The sequence below is a fragment of the Lethenteron reissneri genome, chromosome 23, assembly GCF_015708825.2.
Source record: "Lethenteron reissneri isolate LAM-NWPU_2019-01 chromosome 23, ASM1570882v1, whole genome shotgun sequence".
Lineage (NCBI taxonomy): Eukaryota > Metazoa > Chordata > Hyperoartia > Petromyzontiformes > Petromyzontidae > Lethenteron > Lethenteron reissneri.
The window spans coordinates 13,878,972-13,902,804 of record NC_083801.1 but is presented as its reverse complement, the minus strand read 5'-3'; the positions used below and the strand labels follow the sequence as shown (position 1 = coordinate 13,902,804).

Below are 23,833 nucleotides of genomic sequence, written 5' to 3'. Positions count from 1 at the left end.
TTGTCACTCCCTCCAGTGTGATTTTGTTAATTTATAAACTTGTCAATTCGATTCTGGTTGAAGGCCAACCACACCTTTCGGTCATAGGGGTTGTTTGACCATACTTCATCACTCTGGTAAATGTGGGTGAATGGCCACTTAAAATATTACTCAACTGATGTCAGCTGTGGCCAAAATGTGAGTAGGTGTGGGAGCTGGGTTAATAGCAAGTGAGCACACCGCTACGTAACTAACTAAAACCCCAACTTATATGCTTCAACAACACAGCGCTGTAATGAGAACACCTATATGTGGTCATCATGGAGCCAGACACGAAATGCCTTTTGCAAAAATTAAGGTAAATAATTGTTTAACTTTTATATAGTCATCATGTACTTCATTACATTACCATATAAACACACTGCACAATGTAATCATACCACACCAGTATAACTTTAATACAATTATTGCGCCGAATAGTTTTAACCATAATGTACAAGAAAAATATTACAGAATATTATGAGTGTTATCATTTAAAGTCGTGATGTCCAGGACACCAATTTACGGTACATTTTTGTTCATTAAACTGTGATATCGACGATATTAAATTTTTAAAACCCCATTATAAAACCGGTTTCTCCAGCAGCGAATGCGGAATGCCTAGCATAGCACAGTTCAGTAAATATGTAAATTATGTAGATATTTAAAGAACTTTTAAGCAGAATCTGCCTCATAAAAAAATATACAGTATTTGATTTTCCCGAGACAAAATGACTGTACTTTGATTATTTGAATGTTCTTATTTTATAACTTGCACCCTGTTAATTGTCCCACGTGAACCTTCTGTATAAAGTTTATATGACTCAAGACAGGGGAGGTCAGCCATGTCACGTGTTAAAAATCAGGACAAACTTGTCTTTGTGCAAGCTGTGTGGCGTAAGTGTGTGATGTGGAACTTATCAGCTGTTAAGAAAGTTGAGCAGTAGGGTGAGCAAAAATATGGTGTATGCAAATTTGACAGCCATCCACATGCCCAATATACCACTAGTTCCATATTACACAGTCGTTACTGTCTAGGGTTTAGAGACTTTTGTCTGTTTAATCACCATAAATTGATAACAATGCATATGTATTAAAATGGCTTAATTCCTATGAAATATAACAAAATTTGCTTAATTTATTTCATAAATTTTGTGCGTTGATATCCAAGTAATAGATTAATCCAAAATGATGTACTATCATGGCATAATAGTAATACGTTTAGCATAATGTAAATTGGTATTTGATGGCCTTGCTTTAGTAGAACAAAATAGATCAATGCAAATATGGTTGTAAACAGTAAACTATTGCCTTTATCCAATTCACATATTAAATTACAAATGTATGTTTGCAATTAATATATTGACATATCTAATTAGAACATCAAGTTATTTTTGAAGAATTTGTGATCAAAACAACACTACTACATTGCAGTGGTTAGATTGTAATTACAGTATTTAAAAACGGCAATCAGTTTTCAGCACAATTGTGGGTTTATAAAGTACTGAATGTACATGCAATTCGAGCTAAAGATGCTGTATTATATAATTTGGATTTAGATATAATCTAAATACAATTGCATCGCAAGATATTGTACAGAAACTGGGCATATTTAGAAGATAAAAGATCTATCTGGAGTAGAGCTGGACTGAAAATGTTAATTGACCGCTTTGTTGTGGTCAGTTACTCGGGCCACTTTAAAATGTGTGGCTTCTCCTATACCCTGCCTCCCTTAGCTGGGAAAACCCTTACAAGCCATGCCTAAGTATGACGTGCCTGATAATGTAGAGGATGTCATCACATATGCTACTTTTGCCCCAAACTATTTTAATGTTATCCGATGAGTCGAGAAATAAAACTGATAATGGGTAGAAATAAATGACAGTACTTTACTTCAATAATTGGATGGCCCAAAACTAGTATTGAACAAGGCAGGGAGTTGACAACACAGGTGGCTGGTGGAAAGCACAACTGGACAATGAGAGCAGGAGAAGATAGCCTTGGTTTTTGGAGTTAAGTGCATGGAGAGATGTATGGTGAGATGAGAGAAGTAGGAAGGAGCGAATCCATGCAGGATCTTAAAGATTATGATTTTGAAACTGATCAGAGCTCGTCGAGTGATATGAGTATAGGGGTGACATGGTCTCGTTTACTTTTTGGCGGTGGCACTTTGGATCATCTGGAGTTCAAAGATGAGAGATTTGGAGAGGCTGTAGAGGAGAGAGTTGCAATTGTCGAGTCAGGATGTGATGAAAGTGTGGATGAATGTTTCAGTGGCAGCTGGGGTAAGGAAATGGAGGATGCAGAAGATATTGCACAAATGGACATAAGAAGTAAGTTTGTTTCATATGAGCACAAAACAGTAGAATGTGTGCATCAGAAGGGAACATTAATTATGCTTTATTTAGAAAATGAAATCAGGTACTCTGGGTAAGCCATGTTGTCATTGAAGATGACAAATATGGATGGTGCGGTGGGATTGTCTACTACACAGTCAAAGCGTTCCGTTTTATTCTGTAGGTTTTTCAGTGGGGGCTCCTTCATGCTGAGGTTCCCTGCGCAGTAAGACCCAGTGAGAACACGGGCCTGGTACATGTACTTGGTTCCATTGGCATCGGGTTTGGAGTACGTGTCACTTGACGAATATGAAGAGTTCAGTGCAAAGTACGTCCCTACACCATATGCTGTCGCTGTGGAAAGAAATTTGATGAAACGTGACCCTTCATTTAAATACAGATGTATGTCCACAATGAATCGTGCATTGTAAAACTTAAAGTTATGAAAACATTATTTTGGAGTTAAAATATATACTTTTGTAAAGGCTGGTTGGTTAGAATAACCATGCATACCATTCCTGCCAGCAAAGCTGCGATTGAATCCAAAATGAGAAATGTTGTCGATGGAATCCACCTGTGTACCATGGAACAGGTTCTTCTCACATGTTCCTTGCCCTTTGTTACTGTTCTCAATGGACGTCTTCATGGCCTGGTAGGTATTGTAAAGTTTGAGGTTTTGAATTCGTTCAATCTGCGATGGAAAGATATTATAAAAACATTAGAGATTAAAAAAAACTAATGAAAACTTCGTGATGTCGATTATGGGCCCTCTTCACGAATTTGAAACAATTTGCAATATTAATTTAATATTTTTAACCCCACATCAAAAAACATTTTTTTACTATTTTTTTATTTTACCAGGTAAGGTCCACTGAGCTATTAAGCTCTTTTTCAGAAGCGACCTAATCACAAATGATAGCTCAACAGTGGCTTATCATGTGGCAATGTATAGTAGCCAAATACTCAGTTCGCCCCGGAGCTCTTTCCTCGTCAATCCTACTACTGTTGTCGCTTACTTCGGCAATCAGAGCAGGCTCCACCTCCTGGATCTTGATAGGAGGAGGGAGTCCCAAATCTCACACTTAAAGAAATCAACTCTGCCCTTAGTAATATGAAACAGGGGGTAGCTGCTGGATAAGATAACTGTGGACATCATCCAAGAAGCAGGTCAAAGTTAGCAGACATGTAAAATTTTTTTTACATAAACGTAAAATGATGCCTCAATAATTATTTGATATAAAATGGTGATAAAATAAATACTTTAAAACTGATAAACATAAGCCTCTTAACACAAAACACCACATGCTATTCCCTGTACTTAACTTTCCTCGTCATCAGGAGACGTAGGGGTTGTTTATACAGTTATACATATGTAAGGGGAACAGAGTCGTTTGGTTGGCTTTCATCGTACTGAAAACAAATCTCAAAGTAAATGTCTTAAAAAATCAAGTCACTCATGTCTTATGTAGAAGGTGCACTCCAGTTGAACATGTCAGCCAATTCGAGTCATCTGATAATAGTCCGTGCTGAGAATGTAATATCAGAGGCTACAGGGAACAAAGTGATCCTGTTGCCGCTTTACAATTCTCAAGTAGACCTTTTTAAATGACCGATTTTGATTAAATAAGAGCTCGGTACAAAGCATGAGCGACGGAGAGAGAGGGGTACAGATATTCCGCGGACGACAATCCCAAGGCCAGGTGCCCACGGGGCAGGGGAAAGGGAAGGTGGTTGGGCCTACTGCCCTAACCACGTAGGGGACACATTCAGGAATGTGGTTTTAGGGGAGGGGAAAATGAGGGAAGGGGGGGAGAATGTACCCAAAGAGAACCAAAAAATGCCGAGTGAGCCTGTCATGATTGTGAATCCACTAGGGCAGCAGATATCTAATACCTATCCATGGAGTGGTATACCAGGATTCCATCCCCTCTCCCCAGCTGCATGTGCACGCACGCTGGATTCGGTAGGAACGGGGATCGAATTGATTATTAAATCGCATTGTAACCCCAAATCACAATAATTGTATTCTTGTGGTGACAGGGGTGAATGTTTACGTGCCTAACTTAATTGTGAATACATGTGCTCATTTGGTTGGTGCTTACCTTAATTATCTTTAAGTTTGTCACCGATTTCATGAAGTTAGCCTGAACTTGTTGATATTCTGGTGACTGCACGCTCAAGGTAACTTTCAGGAATTCGGTTCCTTGCATTTGTGCCCAATCAGCAGGCAATTCCGGTTTGGGAACTGAAATAATCGTTTTCTCACGTCATTACATTTAAAAGTGAGTTCATAGTAAACACTTTTATCCTTTGAAGAGATAAAATATGTCTGATAAAATATGTATTTAACATACAATTACTTTAAAGGTAGCAGTAACCATCTAGTGTGTCCTAAGTACTGTGCTATGCATCTACAAAATATTTCAGAATATAACATATCAGAATTTGATGCAAGGAAAATATAAATGAACTCCAGAAGACCTACCGTAATTCAGTTCAAAATTTTCCTTGGCCAATTTTATCTTCAATTCATTGACCACTTGAGTCACATCAACGATAGCGTTACAAACGTCGGAATTCAGCCCCTCAATAGAGATGTGAGAAGTCTTAATTGAGACCCTTACATCACACGTCTTTTCAATTGTCTCCAGTTTGTTCAATTCCTGTTTGTCCAAGGATTCCACACAATCAATGTTAATATTGTAGGCCATGCAGTTTTTATCAAGAAATCCCTCCGTCTTTTCGCAAATATCGTCAACATCCTTTTGGAGCTTTCCATAGACGTATATTGTAACCGCCTCATTGTTATATGAAGACTTTATTTGCGGAGTTTTCTTTGGTGGAAGTGGAGGTTTAGGATGTGCAGGCTGAGGAGGCTGAGGTGAAGGAGTCTTCGTTCCAGTTCCAGTACTGCTCACTGTAAATGGAATTTGAAAACAAATTACTTGTGAATGTTATGATTAAACACGAAATTAAAGAATCAGAGTAGTTCCTCGCTCAAGTAAGTGTTTGACATTTACTGCCCTGAGCCAGTTGTGAAACATCCGCATTCCTATAACAAGGATGATTCACGCCATACTTGAGTTTTCGTTGAGTCAGGTGATATGAAGGGATGAGTTGACACAACGACCAGGAATTCATCTCACTTGTTTGCTGTCCCTGCCTCCCTGCCCATGACAGTATATCCAAATTAAATGTTTTATCATTAACTTTAGTGACTGCAGGAATTCATATTCGTTGCTTCTTTCTTTCTGCTACCTTTAAGTCACGTATTATGTTTATATCTACGTGACTTTACCGAAAGAACCAAAGAATATAATATGATGATACTTGGTGGCGTATTACATCACAGGATCATGAAAGATGGTGGCTGCTTGGGGAGGCCTTCATCCAGCAGTGGATGGCTGATTCTTAGTGTCATGTTATGAAAGTAAATTAATTCCATTCTGCACACTTATAGTGAATAGATGACAGAGCCCAGAGGATGATGTCAGAGAAATGCTATTTAAGTAAATTCAACAGCACTCTTCATCATACTAGGGGAACACCTTTTATCTGCCCTAAAAATAATCTTCATTGCTTGGCTAACACTCTGAAATGTGTAATCCACACAGGTGGAATAAGCCACGTTAAATGAAAAACCCAGATTAAAATGAAGGTGTTTTCTGTGGAGTCATTAGTCACTAGACTGATACAATTTACTCATGAACATGAACCAGTTAATAATAAGTTGCTGCCCAGAATCCCAACAGTTCTGGCTCAGTGCTTTAATGTGATATTAGTCCCTCGAGCCCCCAGCCACATCCTCAAATCCACAAGCTTAACTGGTATGCACTACTGCAGAAAACGATATAAACCAGAGACAGCACCTGTCATTTGGGACGTATTAATGAGGGCCTGCTGGAAATCTTTCAGCATCTCAGGCTGGAAGATGACGAAGCGGATGCGCTTGAGGGGGCTCGTCAATGTGTGAACCCTGACGTGCTCCTCAATGCCCTCCATCATAGCATCAGCCACCACCGCAGCGGGCACGCTCCCAGCACCTGTAATACAAAGACAAAAGCGTTCTGATTGTGAACAATAATCCAGTAGAAATAAAATAATGATTTTCAGTAACGTCTGAACATGGACATTTTGGAAATATATTATAGTTATGTATGTAGGTACGTTGAACTTCTTTCACATCGTACGTAGCCAACCATGCTAATCGCATGTGTAGGATAAGGACAACAGACTAAACACAAAAAGCAGTTCGAAATCAATGAGTTTTCAATTGAAACTTAAAAGTGCATAGCTCCAGTGGCTTCCTAATATTGGAAAGAAGAGCGTTCCAGACGGCCGAGAAGTGCATCTGAAAGCGCGGTGCAGTGATCGTCTTTGTTCAATGGCATGTCAAAAGCTGCTGCATGGATGACTGGAGTTTGCATGATGGTTTATGCTCCTTGACGAGATCAGCAAGGTATTGTGGTTCATTTGTGGCAAGCTCTTTGTGGATAATGAGTGTGACCTTATAAAGTATTAGTTCGGCAACCGGAAGAAAATGCAGCTTGGTGACCACTGGATGGATATGGTTGGATCTTGCAGTACCCCTCATGATACGTGCCAAAGAATTTTGTACATGCAACTTTTGAATGTTTTGCAAGACGTCCCATAGAGGGAAAGGTAATTCAAACTGCATCTTAGCTTGGACAAAATATTATCGTGGACTTTTTAGTCATCAAATACAAATTATCACCCAACTAAATATGTATATGGCTTTGGAAGCTTGTAGTTCAACGAGAGAAACATTTAAAACATTTTTTTCAGCTTATTCTTATTCTAAGAAAAATATCTATTTTAAACTAGCAATATTGGCCTGCTCTTGTAAATAAAAAAAGCATATTTCCCTCTTATAGAGTCATTGAAGGATAAATTATCTTATTGGTGAATGGATGGGATGCATCCACCCAAATATTTTTTCATGTATGTGATAAATGATTTTACATCATCAGTAATATTATTCAGGTTTATTTTAAAGTAAGACCAGGTAAGAGCCAGGCTAATTACTGTAAAATAAGGACATGAAAGGAAAATAAAAATGTTCATAAAATACATCAAAATTATGCAATCAGCATCACATCATGAGACAAAGTTTCCATTTCAATCTCTCGCAGAACAGTCAACCTCTTGGTATTTGAGAACAGTCTGGAGAAGCAATACCTATTATAATCACCCAGGAATGTTTGTCCTTAATGCTCGTGACGTCACTCCACATCGACCAGCTCCCCTCATTAATATTCATGAGCAGGTGACGTCCTCCAAATGGACACCCCTCCATTAATAATAATTAGCGGCTGACGTCACTCCACATGGGGGGGGGGGGGCGAGGCGCCTCCTCCCCCCTCCTCAGCGTCAACTTACAACCCTCACTACAAAGGCAGAACCCTCACGTCACGCGATCTCCATAACGCTATTGAGACATCAAAGTAAAAAGGACGTCATGATGAACAAGGGATTATAACCTTTAAATTAACTAAGTCTGTGTCACCGCGGCCTTACAAATTGCACACGAATGGATGCGATGAATATCACGTCGCGGTCTGCTTTTCGCTTGCAAGTTTCAGATTTACTGCAATACACCCGTCCTTGGACGGGCAAAAGGCTAGTAATAGCATAATTACTCTTGATATCCTTTAAAGTGCTCACTTCAACACGTTAGAGAGGGCAGGATTTCTCTACTTTCACCACTGCGAGTAAACATTTGTCACATGATACTCAAAATAATATTTGTTATTCTCAGAGAAGTAATTTGGTACAAATTAATTGGAGAACCAATTTTACATTTTTTTTGAACAGCCATTAGTGACTGGGTCGAGCCCATCAACTCACCACACTTAAAAACAAGTTAATTCGCAGGCAGCTGCCTGGATTCGAACCCTAGATCATAGCGGTACCAGCTCAGTGCTCTGATCTCACGTAAAAAAACACTCAGACCATGTGAATGTACAGGGTAACTACCTGTTCCTGTGGCAGGGAAGGACACGGAGGTGACTTTCTTCATCTCGCACTCACGCAGCACTTTGAGCACAGAGGACTTTATGCTGGCTGGATTGGTTTGCCCCACCATGTGGACGATGTGTTTGCAGCTCAGCGCTCCGCTGCTGGTGACCACCACCCCATCACCTGGCTGAGGGCCTGCAGGGCATCAGAACCAGGCTCAGCCAGTGTGTGACAATGACATATTTTTGCTTTATCAGACAAGAAGCTAATCAGGTTAGAGCTTGGAGAGCACTTGGATTTCTATTGAAACACAGTTGCTGAGCACAGGCCCAATGGGTTAGAAACAAACAGTACTAATGAAGGTGGAATACTGAAGCCTCAATACTTTTCTTGAATTGAACAAGGTTCTAAGAACTTGGTGAAATGGACAATGGGGAGAGAGGGGGGTTCAAATTCGAGAAATTAAGTGTTTTAACCTGCAGTATTGTCGTTGAACAGTTCTGATGAGATAAAATAGTCAACCTGCTATACAAGAGTCCTAAACAAGGGTGGAGGAATCAATGAGTGGATTTCATGGGAATAGTAGCCATGGTAGAAGCAATAGAATAGTGATAAGAAGGTGAGTGGCTGGTTACCTGAGTACATCAATGAGTGCTGCATCATTAATGCAACAAAATCCATTGTTAAACCCAGCTTATATTCCCCGACCACTATGCCACACACTTTCACCAACCCACACTGATCAGTGTAGTGAAGTATCGTTAAATAGCCTCAACAACCCACACTTCATGGGGAGGCCTCAATATTTCAGTGAATTGACAAAGGGATGTACATGTACACATTATTGGACAATGCCATACATTCATAATTCTGTAACATGGATTTGTCATACTCTTTGGTTCTTTCGGTAAAGTCACAACAAATCACTATGTATGGATTCCTGCAGTCACGAAAGCTTAAAATCAAGAGAGAACTTATCAGCCCTTTCCTGTCAGGTCCTCCATGCGGGATGGTTTTATGGTGGATGTCATTCCACGTGACACAGTTCAAGATGGATTTCTCAACATGTAAAATATTACTTAAGAGGGTCAATTCTGTTATGTCACGATTTCATAGGTTTAACTCACCGAGTGTGGTGCATTCATCCACGACAACCTGTCCTGCTGCTTTCAGAATTGCTCCAGAAACACCTGGGTAAACATATCACAGGCACAATAAGCAGCGTCTCAACACCGCAAATGTAAAGCAGGCCTCCAAGTTTCCCTTTTATAAACCAATGGCTACCACTATTAGAGTGGTTGCATGCTAATGATGCTATTCATGAGAAGTACTGTGTCAATATGTCTGTTCACTGTTACACGACAATTTGTTTACTGATGAATATATTTTCATAATAAATGTGTTGGTCATATCCATGACTATTAATACAAACCAATACATTTGTTTTATTTAAAATAAGGCTAATAATTATATTCTGTAATGCTTTCCAACAAGAGTTTGTCCTAGAAAACATTTCATTTTGATAATCAAAGTATTTAATGATCGATAATCGCTTTCCCTTCCAAGCAGCAGAGCATCACGCGATCACCTCGTCATGCGGTGGAGAGCGTGCAGATTGCATGTAACATCATCAGCTTAGCTAAAAAGGCTTTATCCACAATCGCTGGTATTTTTAAATCCTTTATATTAAGTTCACTTGCTTGCTTGCTTGCGCGCTTACGACCTGTGCAAATCTTTCGGTCGTTTTTTAACCCACTTCCCGTGATCCAATCGAGCTGACATTTTGGACACAAACTCGTTGTGCGTGACAATTTATTTTCGTGAAAATTTTTTTCCAAAATTTTCCACTTTTTAGGAAAAATTTTTTTTCATATTTAATTTAAAATACCAATGTGATAAAAATGAAACTCTTACTCAAGAAAAACATAAATGAATAATAAAATAAAATCGATGCCACGCATATAAAGGATTTATAGTGAAAAACTTTGTTTTTACGGGTAAATTTTTTATCGTCAAGTTTTGGATAACCCTTGAATCAATTTGCCGTGTTTGTATCGTAAAAGTCCCTTATAACACAACTTAATTTAAAATATCAATTACATTGGTTTATCATTACAATAGTTACCGTAACCCCATGTTGCAGACAAAAAGGTGGAGACAGCAAATGCATGAACACTTTCAACCTTAGTTGGAACGCATTCGAAAGAAGAAAACATAACAAAGATGACATATATACCGGATGTGAAGACAAGAGCGTTTGTGGTGGAGTTAACAATAACATCTGTCGTCTCCTTCGTGATGTCACCGCTCACTGCCTCCACAGTGGCACCATGCAGCTTCAGACCATATTGCCCTGCAGACCCACACACAGCACGGTGGGGAGTCACAACTGGCACTCGCTCTCACCATGTTCCACAACATCAAGAACACATGCCCGGAATGGTTTCATGCCAGAAAAAAACAATGCGGCAAGGAAACCAAATTCTGACTTACGAATATAATTTTCTGCAATAGTTGATGTCTGAGGTGGCTGCACCTTCTGCAAGCAAACAACAAGAAATGTAAAGTCAATATTGCATATATACTGTACTAAGTTCCCTTACAATGGACAAATTATTTAAGGGGTGCAAGTTATTTAAGAGGTGCACATCACGACCAAGAGTAGCAAATCACATTCATTAAACTTGTAAAAACATGAAAAACATGTGATCACATTGTATATGAATTTCGCTCAAAAATTATAAATTCCAATATTACCCATGCAATCAGTATCATTATGAGTTAAATGTTGCTTACTTTGCCACCTGGCTGGAAATGTATTAAGGCTTGGGTAAAGGCAGTCTTTATGGCAGGCTGAAGAACCATGATGCGGATGTGAGACACATTTGACTGTGGATTTTGCGAGGAAAACTTCTCAAACGCCTCCAGGATTGTATCAGCCACAGGCCCTGGCTTGATCCCTCCTTTGCCTTCACAGAGTTTAATAAAAAAAATAAACAGATGATAACATTGAGGAAAAACAATCGAGCACTCAGAAACGTTGATACTATATACGCATATGCATTATGTGAGAAATTATAACATGACACAGACAAGCAAAAAGCAATGGAGATTATATAAATAATACGGAGAAAGCAAACAACAATTAATTGTTGTTTGATTACTGTCTACTCCCTTGTCACCATTTACTAAATGGTGACAAGGGAGTAGACAGTAATCAAAGAACAAACGGAGAGAAAGATTTATAAAAAGAGGCAATGTACCTGTGCTGAGTGCAGGGAAAGAAACGGAGTTGCAATTCAACTTGCTACACTCATCCAGGACTTTGAGTATAGAGTTAGTCATCTTGGCAAAGTCTGTTTGTCCAACCATATGCACAATTTTCTGACAGTTCAGACTCCCTGCTGAGGTGGTCACAACACCATCGGCAGGCTGCGCTCCTGTGCATAGGATGATAATTTATTCGTGAAAAATGTAGGAAGATAAATTTGCGTAAAAAGAGAAATAATATGGCTAAACAAAACATGTTTCTATTTCTCACGACGTTTCGATTGCAACACAAGCAATCATCATCATACTGTTTAAAATAGCATGTTACAATTTTTCTTCTTCTTTGTATATCACAGATATCTTACCAAAGATAGCAAGCTCCGACACAACTGTGGGTCCAGCTGCTGCCAAGATGGCCTTTGACACACCTGCAAAAGAATATTGCAAAAACATCATGCTTTCATGCTGTACTAACACAAACAGTATGTAATTATAAGTAAGGTGCCATAATTACGGTGGTGCCAATGCAAAACATTGAGCGGTAAAACAATAACAAGGAATTCAACATTTTTGCTTGCGTTGTAGCCGAAACGTCGTGCGAATTATTTTATTATGTTTTATTTTTATTATTTTATTACTTCCCTTCTACGTGACTTTACCGAAAGAACCAAGAAGAGGAATTCAACATGTGTCTGCTTTGGGGGTAGCATGATGATACTGGGTGTCATTTTTAGTGGAATATTGTATCAAAAAGACACATTTTGTGTTGATCATACCTGTTGGCTGAACACAATATTAATCGACACATTTTGTTTATGGTACAACTTGATTTGATTGTCTGTGTCAGGTGGAGGGTTGCGTACAACACAAATTGGCTTTATGCTAACCTGATCTAACTCAAAACCCAATTATGAATAGCGTGTCTTATTTGAGAAAGTCAATTTAGTTTACTAAATGTTCGTTGTTATGACAAAAATTTGTTACTTTATTCAGGTTGCAGAGACACGAAACTGATATTTGGAAGAGCAACAAATGTTATATATTGATGTCCAGGTTCTTTAGCCCCTGAGCAGCATCAACTGTAAGTGGATGAATTTGTTTTGGTGCCGCCATTGTCCAAAATGTTGGGTGTTGTATTTAGAAGCAAACATCTGTCAGCTTGTGTTCTGCAGATGTTATCAAATGTGTTCATTATACTGACCTGAATCAAGGTCTAACGTTGTGTTCGTGGAGTTTACAATAGCATCTACTTTCTCTTTGGTGATGTCTCCATCCACCACCTCCACTGAGATGTTTCCAATAGCCCTCTGCGCTGCTTTTGATGTGATATTTAATGTTGGTGGAATAGATGTCTTGCCTGCACAAAGCAAATTACAAAACCACAGGTTATTTTCCTCATTATTGAACAACATATCTGGTAGAATTCCACAATAACTGTAAAAATAAAAACATGAATGTCATTAGAGTAAAAAAATAATTCCATGTGTTGAAGAATATCAGGAACATTTTAAATACAGGAACGTTATAGTTCGATTTTCATGAACGCAATGTAATAAGGTTGGAGAGGTGGCACTATAGTTTGTGCACTGCACTATCAACCTGATGACCTGAGTTTGATTCCTGGCCAAAACCAACATTTGTGGTCATTTATATCTGGAACCAGTCATAGTGCCCCATTTTACCAACCTCCACTGACTAGCATGGTGAAGTATGGCCAAAGTTGATAGGCCTTCAGCCAGTAATGGATTGACAGAAGGATTAAGTGTATTATTTCATATTTTAATATAACTAGCAGAGAGCCAGTTACTCTGCAACAGAAAATAAAAAACAGCCGTGATTTTAATATACTCTTTTCAGCATCCTGTAGTCAGAGCACTAAAAGTAATCTGATTTTTTACGCAATAAAATGCCAAGACAATATGTATTGTGAGGGTATTTTAATATACTCGATGATTTATTCTAGCTAAAAGATTACTGAAAAGTTGGAGCAATTTTAAACTAACCGTGTCAGTCTGATGAATGAGTTACCTTCACCTCTTGGGTATCACGATCTATTATACGTCTTCCTAACTTTTCAAGTCAATTCAACATTTATTTGTTACATGGAAAATCCCGTTTAGAGAGTGACACATGTAGTTTTCGGTATCAACAGCCTGCAGCCACTAACAATATAGTTATTGTTGTGGTGGAGAGGAGCCCTGTCAGCAGTCAAGCACAAAACTCAAGGCAAGGATTCGTTTTAATAGTACGATACACGTACCTAAGAGTCGTTGAGCCAGCTCAGCCTGAAAATCCTACAGAAAGACCAAAACAACCAATGAATATTTAGCATCATATAACTATTTACTTTAAACTTCAATCACATACATAATATCCCCAGTGAATCCATCATCTGCCATCACACATTAATTAACATCACCTGCCAACACTATTTAAGATTCCCCATAACCTCAATACTTCCTGACAAAGGCTAATCAGCCAAAATGTTGGGATTTTCCTGTTGTCCCGGTGGTAGTATTAAAATCGTATTATTATTACTCGTGTTATTTCATGTTTAATATCAAGCAACCTTTTGGCAGTGGTCATGACACATTCTTGTGTGTTAGCATCTTTTAGAAAAAAAATACCATTAGTTTTAGACTTTTGAACAAGCCATCCAGTACTTGTTCATGGTCCTTGCAGACCTGCCCATTTATAAGGCCCTCAGTGCCAGACTTACTGAAATGACGAGCTGATCTTTGGAGAATATCACAAATCGGATGTCCTTCAGTGTTGTGCCCTGGTGATTCTGACTGAAGTTGATAACTTCTTCAAACATGAAACTTGAAACCATCAAGGGCGAGTATTTGAGATTTCCTGTGCCAAGTGCTGGGAAGGAGATGGAAGAAACCCCATCACGATGGGCCATCTCCAGGCTACGTTTCATGCATTTTCTTAGATGATTCCCATTGTCCCAGGAACCCAGGGTGGTGTGGTACAACGCCTTGCATTGGAGATTGAGGACCCGTCACATCCGTCTTCACAATCTTCCCAGAACCAATCGACTGGCCCTGAATCTCAGTGTCAACGAGAGTCTGCAGTGTTGGGCCGGCCTTACGGAAAATGGCACTGGACACCCCTCCAGAATCCATCTTCATGTTTGCCGAGGTTGTGTTTATGATGACATCGGACTGTAATAACATAAACATATATATTTAAATAAATGAGAGCTAAACAACTAGATTTGAATGAATAGAACACACAAATAAACAATGTTATTTAATTGACTGAATTTATTTATTGCATACAAAATATACATGTTATATAAGCAGGAATGATTCATCACATTCGGGCATTCGATAAAAAATACTGTAAATAAAATTAACAAATGTAATATTATACTTACATTTTCATTTTCAATGCTGCCAATAACCAAGGAGATATTAAGGCCTTCTTTTGTGATCATGCAGGTTGAAGAGGTTGGTGCTGCTGTAGAACTTTGGATTTTAACAGAGGCTGGCAATGAAAATGTTAATCCTGTTTGTGGAGTTGCTTTTGGAGCTTTGCCTACCTTTGACAAAAGTGCATTTACTAGAGCATGGACTACATTATCGTTCAAATCAATAAAGAAGACATCAGTCAGACAATTTCCAGGATCATTGACTTGGCCAAATTCAGCAACAGCATCTATCAGTGCTTTGGCGCAAACTTCTAACGGATATCCACTGTTGTGAAACACGAGGCCTGGCATTGCAGCACATTGGTGCCCACGTGTTCCCACCAGCTTCAGGGCCTTTTTGAGCCCTTGCTTCAGCTGATTAACCTTGGACATGTCAACATTTCCATTACATTTCTCAAAAAGTTGACAAATAACATGAGCTACACTTCTGCAAGGCAGCTTGCCTGGCACAGATATGACAGCTTCACCAGGTTGTGGTTCTCCATTGTCCCGAATGTACTGAGCACAAGATCTTGACGTGTCTGGGCCTGCTGCTTCTGAAAGGACTTTTCCGAAGCCACTTTTGAAGCACATTTTTGTATCAGCGGCATTAATGATGATATCAGCCTGACTTTTTAAGATATCTCCTTTGTATATCGAGATGGTAAGGTTGGCAGATAAAACCTCCTGGCATTTCAGCTGCATCCCAACCTGCCGAGAAGCAGCAGCAGCTCCAACATCAATCAAGACCATGCACTTCTGGTTTCCTTCTGCAATACTTTTGATAACACTTTCGTTTTCTCGCATATACTTGGCTGCACCTGGTTTGTTACATTTAACTGACTTTAATACAATTTCAGAAATTTTTTTGTCAAATAAGTTTTTTATTTCGTCAACATCATGAGGGTGTCCACTGACTTCAAGAAAAGTTTCACTCAACGTTTTGACATTCTTGTTCAACAGTGTTTGATCTTCAAATATTTTTTCATATTCTTGCAAATATTTTAATATATTTTTTGACTTTATAAAAATTTTCTCAGTAATTCTTAAGTGTTTTTCACAGAAGTCATCAAGTTCTTGGCATGTCTGATCCACAGCATTGCCAAAACCTGCAACACTTACTTTCGTGCACAAACCAGCATCATCTAGGCTTTTGTTGATAAACACTTGCAAAATGCTATCAACCTTATTTTCTTCGAGATTACTGAGCAAATCAGTCCACTCCCTACCTCGCGTTGCATGCATGGACTCTTCTGGAATGGGAAACGATTCCTCTGTAAATGTTTCCTCTATAAAGGATTCTGCTTTTCCTAACTGATTAGCAAAAGCAGTTATGGAGATTGAATTGTTATTTTTTAATTGTATTTTTGCATGAATCCTATTAGAAAATAAATTTGCATTTAAAATATCCCGGCCTAACATTTTAAAAAACATTACAATATTACTCGACATTTTAACTTCTTTGCTTGATATACCCTTCAGATGTTTGGATATTTTATCCTTAATTTTCTGGCAATCTTGTGGCATGCCTTTGACTGTCAAGGAATATGATTTTTCATCAAATGTTAATTCTGATTCTTTAAACTTGGCACGAAGATCTGCTTCAATTTCCAGCATCTGGATTAAATTATATTTGTCTGGACTTTCTAGTGATATGCGATCACTGATAATCTGACTCTCCTTTAAGAGGTCATCCTGAACTTTCTTTACAATGGGCTTCGTGTGTTTGCAAACATCTTGCACATCCTGATTTCTTCCAGAAACAATTATATGTGCTTGTTGAGAGTCATAATCAACCAGCACATTATCATGATTTGAGACTTCTTGTTTAACCCTTTCCCATGCAGCTTTAGAGCAGGGCAAAACTGTCTTCGAATACATTTCACAGAATTTTAGAAAACATATTTTTGCAGTTTGCTGCCACTTTGAAGCGAGGCTCTGAAAATTGACTGCGCATTCGTCCAGTTTGGATGTCAAAGTAATTGTACCATTTGAGCCAAGAGAAAATGAAGTGTTTGCTTTCTTTAGAATATCTTTCAGCTGATCCATTGAAGAACTATGTTTTGAAATAAACTGAATAATCTCAGAATCAACTACAAGGTCAAATGGTTCAGGCTTTGCTGTTCGAATTTGTTTTCCAAGAGTCGAAGCTAATGCATGATAGTAGGGATAGACCTTCAGTTCTGCTTCATTTAATTTGTGTTTTCTTGACACAACTTCCTGAGCCACTGCAAAACAAACAATGTTTTATTATAATTAACAGTTCCCGTCATAATTTTGATATGAGAGCATTTTTTATAGAGTAGAAAAACATTAAATATACGCTGCCAAGCCTGGTGGTGACCATTCAGACGCTGTCTTTCCGACAGACCTGTTCTTCACCTGAGGACGGCTGCTTCCGTTGTGGCCGAAATGTCGTGAGAATTATTTTATTATGTTTTATTTTTATTATTTTATTATTTCCCTTCTACGTGACTTTACCGAAAGAACCAAGAAGATGAATCCCTGCAGTCACGAAAGCTTTAAATCGAAATTTAGAAAAACATTATTTAAAATTAAATTCAACGTTGTGCAAGTCTGCGTAAGTTTGTGATTGAAATCAAATGCGGCCCATGATCCAGTAAAATGTAATATAAAAAGTATAAAGATTTAGAATACACCTTACAAAGAGCTTTGTGCAAAGTAAACCTGATATGTTTAATCAGCAGTCGAATGATTTCCAAACGACTGCAATAGAGTTCACTATTGTAATAAGATCAAGTTCACAATGTAGGCATCTGGAATGTTCTGCTCTCACCTGCTGGTTCGAAGAATGAGAGGTAAGCAGTTGTTTTGCTGTTTTCCAAATTAACCTCGGTGAGGGGGCCGCCGCCACTCTTAGCTGAGTTCTCAAAATACAAAGTAAGAAGGTCTTCACACAGGCTCCCGTTCGAAGCCTCCACCAGCAGACAGTTCGACGCCTCGAGCATTGTCGCCGTGATTTTGGCCTGAACCAATGGCCTCTTGGCACACATCCTCAATGCTGATTTCCAGTCTGACATACATGACAGAAATACATTAGAAATACAACCGATTAGCATGGTTGGCTACGTATGGTGCGAAATAAGTTCAACATACATACATTATATTCTTGGTTCTTTCGGTAAAGTCACGTAGAAGGGAAATAATAAAATAATAAAAATATAAACCAATTAAATTATCACGACGTTTCGACTGCAACACAAGCCATCATCATCAGGTGTGAAATCCACAGCAAGAAAATTTGAAAAAAGTGGCGTTTTTTTTTCAAAGTTTCTTGCTGTGGATATCACACCTGATGCTGATTGCTTGTGTTGCAGTCAAAACGTCGTGATAATTTTATTGTTTTATATTTTTTATTATTTCCCTTCTACGTGACTTTACCGAAAGAACCAAGAATATGAATCCCTGCAGTCACGAAAGCTTTAAATCAAAAATACATACATTAGTGAGGAGTATTTATAATCATAATAGATGTACGACTCAAATGACATTTTTATTTACAGTGATCCACTTTTTATGTTTAGTAAATGTCCATTGATTTCAAAATCTCAGATTAAACCCTACCTTTTAAAACATAAATCCATCATTCACAACATTTATGTGTAAGTTCACAAACATGTTTTAAAAATTGTTTAAATAATGTACAGCCTCGTGTCAATCCATCCAATGCTGCATGAAGGTCACCCTGTGCTGTGTGGGTTTATTTGGGTTGTTTGGCCATACTTAAGTGCGAGTTGGTGAAAGGGAACCAGGCCCGGTTCAGATATCACTCGCCACAATTAGCCGTGGCCAAGAACCAAACTCAAGGCATCCAATTCTTAGTTCAGTGCGCAAACCACTGCTCCACCATTCCAATCCGATATTTTCCAATGTAATACTTTGGAAACTGACGTAAACTTTGAAAATAATACATTTTCAGTCCTGCTAATTAGGATGAGAACAATGATTAAAAAGCAGTACAGTTTTTGTATACTCAGCTTACCTATTGGGTTTATGAAGGTGACTACAGCTACTTCCCCACCCTTCAGGTATTCTATATCACAGACTTCAGCATCGGTGATGGATGCCACATATAAGTTGATCATTTCCCTTTGGATGGTTGTTGGAAATCCTGTCAGAATCAGCCGCTGCTTGTCAATAATCGCATCTATCCCCGCAGATGAGTAGACAGAGATTTGCACCTTTTTTCCCCCAATGGCATGCTCTTTAACTGCCTGCATCTTCTGTACAGCTGTTGATAAAAACGTAATGTTGCAAACATTGAAAACAGTAAATTAATAACCCAATAACAGAAGTATTACAAAGGGTTTATTGAATAAACAATGTAACCTCTAATTGGTTAGAATGAAAGACATTATTTTCTTTCATCGGTTTCTTAGATTATTGTTATAATATGCCAATGGCAATAATGTAACAAACATATACAAAACAATTACACATAAGCTGCATTGGAGGTATTGTGTATGTGAAATTAGGCATTTCCTCTACGAAAGCCTGGTTGTAGACACACCAGGGTCATGATGGTGAACAGTGCTTACCTTCCTGGCTGCAGTCCAGCCAGATTTTGGTTTTGGTCAGGGGGTAGACATCAACTGTCTCTTTTGTGACATTCTCTGCGTATAGCTTCAGGTATTCATCTCCAAACTCGCCAGCAACACACACAACTACCCCTTCCCCTTCAAATGTAGATGAATCAAGATTTTCACATCTTAATTCTACAATATAAGCAAAAAGCAAAATCAAACTGCATTTCAAGACACTGTATAACACATTATAGCACATGATCATGAAGACATGTTAATGTAATATATATATTTTAAAGGATGTGGACACTGGAAAAGCAAACTTAAAATAATAGAGTACAATACTGCAACTGTATTTATGTAATAATGTACACAAACCATTTGCATCTGTTGTTGAACTTGACTCCGATTGCTGTTGAGATAAAACAAATTTTATATCAGTCAACAGCCATAGTGTATCCACTGCTTGATTGAAGCCTCAAATCGCCACCATCTCTCATGATCCTGAATGTAATAAACCCCTCAGTATCAGCTCAAGACCTGATTTCATCTCAGCATCTCCCCGGACACCCTTCTGGATGCTTTTCCTTCCTTGGCTGCCATTGTCATTCTTCACCATGGCGATCGACTCCTCTTGCGATGTTACCCTGCCCAAGCCCACTCAATTTAAACTGCATATTTTGAATGACTTCGAACTGCACATGTTTTCTAATCCATGCGTTTCCCTTTATATCTCGTATTTTAATTCCAAGCATTCATCGTCTTTCCATGCTTTGTTGCAAACTTTTAAAATTTTGATCCATTTTCATTGACGATGACCATGTTTCTGATCCGTTAACAATAGCGGGTAGTACACAATGAACTAAAACTTTCTTTAGGCACATTAGTAATGTGGCGTTTGATGCTTGAGTTTAGCTTTTCATAAGCACTCCAACTTCCTGTCTATCTGTTCATAAGACTGTCGGTCACCATAACTCTCGTAAGTAAATAAGGAAATCAGTGTAATTATCAGCATGCTTGTTCTAATAATTGTATAATCTTAATTGTGCTCTATTCACTGATGCATGAAGATAAACATAATGCCTCTAACTTGTGTATGTTCTCGAATGCATGTGTAATTTAAATATTACACCTCTCCATGCTTCTGTGAATACTTTCCATTATTTGCAAACTTTCCATTTTTAAGTTAATGCAAATGTTTGTGATCCATATGCCATATCAGGTAAAATGCATCATTGCATTGTTGTTTTCAATCATGCATATGGATGATGTGTCTTCCTTGTACCTGTATAGTTTTAAAATCCATACGTATGTGTAACAATTTATATACACATGGTGTACTTCATTAGCATAATACAGACCAGGGTATCAACCAAGTAATGATATAGTTTGTATTTACTCAGAAAAACCTAACTTTACCAGGAGGATCCTGTTTTGATATATTTGCCCAATTCATTTATGATTGTTTTGCTTGTGGGAGGAAACCAGATTTATCCAGAAAAAAATCACAAGTACAGGGAGTAACGCTCAAAGGTCTTCCCAAGATGGATTCAAGAGCCCATGTTCTCTCCTGTAATACCACCTTCTGGCCTCCTCGCATCTCGATCACATTTCGTCTCCACTTGAAAATAGATCAATGAATTCCACTGCGACAAACGAGATGCTACGTTACAGCTGTCCATCTCGCTCTAGATTGTCAGTAAATATGACATATGTGGTTGAAGTGTGCAGCTCACTGGAGGAGGGACTGGTGGCACTTGACAATAGGGCTGGAGTGTCAACTGCCTCGTGCCAAACCCAGGCAGCTCGATAGTGTGCGGGTTCCGTTGCAGAACACGGTCTCGCACTGAAAAACAAAAATACAGACCAAGACACATTTCGATTTAAAGCTTTCGCGACTGCAGGGATTCATCTTCTTGGTTCTTTCGGTAATGTCACGTAGAAGGGAAATAATAAAAAGAGAATTGTATTTTAGTATGCGAAATTTTTATTATTTTATTATTTCCCTTCTACGGGACTTTTCCGAAAGAACCAAGAAGACAAGATACACATTTTAAGTTCTTACCCGAAGGAATGATCACTGGCTCAAGCTCCTCCATCCCTATCCTGATCCCATGCGCCAATATTAATCTCATATCACACTCCAATAACATGGTTCATGAGCCCTAACTATGGAAGGATAGATAGTTGAGGTGGTTTCCTGTTGTCTTCCCTAGGGACCTATACAATTTTAATAAGAAACAAGTGATATACAGTAATACATTATTTGATATAAAAATATGTTAAATCATGAAATAACACGGATGATACCTACAGCACTGCATCCTAACAGATGGTGCATCAATTGCCAAAAAATTAGCAACATTTTTTACTTTAAAAGCTGAAGACAGCACGACGTCTAGGAGTGAACTCGACGTTTCCACTGTGATCTCGTTTCGATGAGGTTACACAATTTTTATTCGTGTGAGGCATTTGTATCCTGGAATTTGGGACACTGAAGTCAACAGAAGTTGCCAAGGGAAATGGGAATTTCCGCACTGTTGTGTTTGGGTTGTCCTGACTTCGCAACCTTCGAATGAGATCGGTTGGCTAAGTACGGTGCGAAAGAAGTTGGAAATACATACACTGTCTCAGGGCTGCAAACAGAGATGAACATCACCCCAATGCTCATTGGACCAGGGAGACACTTTTGACTGGTGGAGTATATTTTGGTAGTCGTTTTAGGAAAGCAGAGAAACATAAACGCTCTCAGTTATCAACCTCGCGACATTAGAGGGCTGCCACCGCCAGAGGGCGCATTGATCAACTCGACAGAGACACAAAAACCTGCTTGGTCATCACGGTCGGAAATCCCCTAAATGTCGTCCAGAACAACCATGAAACAAAGTAGCGTACAACCAAATACAGTATATAATAACACCGTGTATTTTGACTTCAGATATCACACTCAGGTCGATGAAACAACGCAGCAGAAACAGGAAGTATCTCACTCAAAATCCCTGATGACACATCATGAAAAATACACGAATTTGTTGACGTTCAATTCGATGTTACAGCACTTTTGAGATGTGTGTATATGTACATTGTGTGTGTACATACATAAAAACACGATGTATTCACTCATCCAACACAACATGGATTGACTCATGAAAAAGCAATTTTAGAGATTTAGCTCAAAGAGGAAAGGTTTCATCCATTATTCATTTGGCCATTTTCAGTGATTTTGCCTCGTGTGGGAAGAAACCGGAGTTACCCGGAGACAACCCATTAAGAACAAGAGGGGATAACGCTTTTACATAATAATTTCCGCACAGATGCGTTCACGAACCCACAGTACTGCCGGCGGGGGTTGTCTACGTGTGACCTATCCCCTCCAAAGCGCTGGTACGAAGGCGTGATCTTATCACACACGAAACTAACCGATTAAACGAAACTACAGTGTTAAAAAAAATATTTTACCAGGTAAGGCACGCTGACCTATAACGCTCTTTTTCAGAATCGACCTGGCTATGACAAATGATAGCTCAACAAAGTGGCTTATCATGTGTAAATGTAATACAAGCCAAAAACTCCAAACGCGTGTTTCTAAATGTGGAGTGGAAACCTGGAGGACCCGGAGAAAAATCCACGCGACCACGGGGAGAGGGAGAGACACGCGAACTCCAAATATACAGCAGCAGGCGTCAGGGTCGAGATCGAACCCACGACCTCCTGTATACCAGGCGAGGTAGTTAACATCTCCTAGCCACCGGAATGATGATGAGAGAGAGACACGCAAACTCCAAATATACAGCAGCAGGCGTCAGGGTCGAGATCGAACTCACGACCTCCTGTATACCTGGCGAGGTAGTCAACATCTCCTAGCCACCGGGATGATGAGAGAGAGACACGCGAACTCCAAATATACAGCAGCAGGCGTCAGGGTCGAGATTGAACCCATGCCCTCCTGCGTACCTGGCGAGGTAGTTAACATCTCCTAGCCACCTGCGCTTTGGACATCACCTCCTCCTCGTGCCCTTCCTTACCTGTTGTGCTGTTGAACCTCACCACGACGGTTCCATCCTTCTCCTCGACGGTGCACTCTCCTCCGCCAGATTTCCTCTTGATTTCAAAATACTTGGCGAGGCTTCTCTTCACATCGCCGTTCAGGGGGCCGGTGCCTGGAACACCCTCGATTACGCACGCGGTGTCCTCCTCCTCCTCCGAAACTTCCATGTTCGCAACGACTCGGTTCAACTAAATCCGACACATCGCAGGGGCGACACGGA

At 39.1% G+C, this 23,833-nt stretch overlaps 1 protein-coding gene across 1 annotated transcript; it reads right to left on the bottom strand.

Moving 5' to 3' along the window:
- Nucleotides 1–413: 413 nt before the first annotated feature.
- LOC133346040 (protein mono-ADP-ribosyltransferase PARP14-like) lies at nt 414–23,780 on the bottom strand. Its single transcript, XM_061557306.1, is given in 23 exon segments — nt 414–2,708; nt 2,868–3,045; nt 4,457–4,599; nt 4,840–5,271; nt 6,224–6,397; nt 8,352–8,528; nt 9,461–9,523; nt 10,570–10,686; nt 10,827–10,872; nt 11,130–11,302; nt 11,597–11,773; nt 11,969–12,031; nt 12,805–12,960; nt 13,864–13,897; nt 14,323–14,604; nt 14,606–14,773; nt 14,989–17,249; nt 17,819–18,055; nt 19,025–19,273; nt 19,581–19,757; nt 19,944–19,977; nt 21,302–21,411; nt 23,591–23,780. Coding segments are annotated over 23 exon segments (5,931 nt in total). The 3' UTR covers nt 414–2,418.
- Nucleotides 23,781–23,833: the final 53 nt, after the last annotated feature.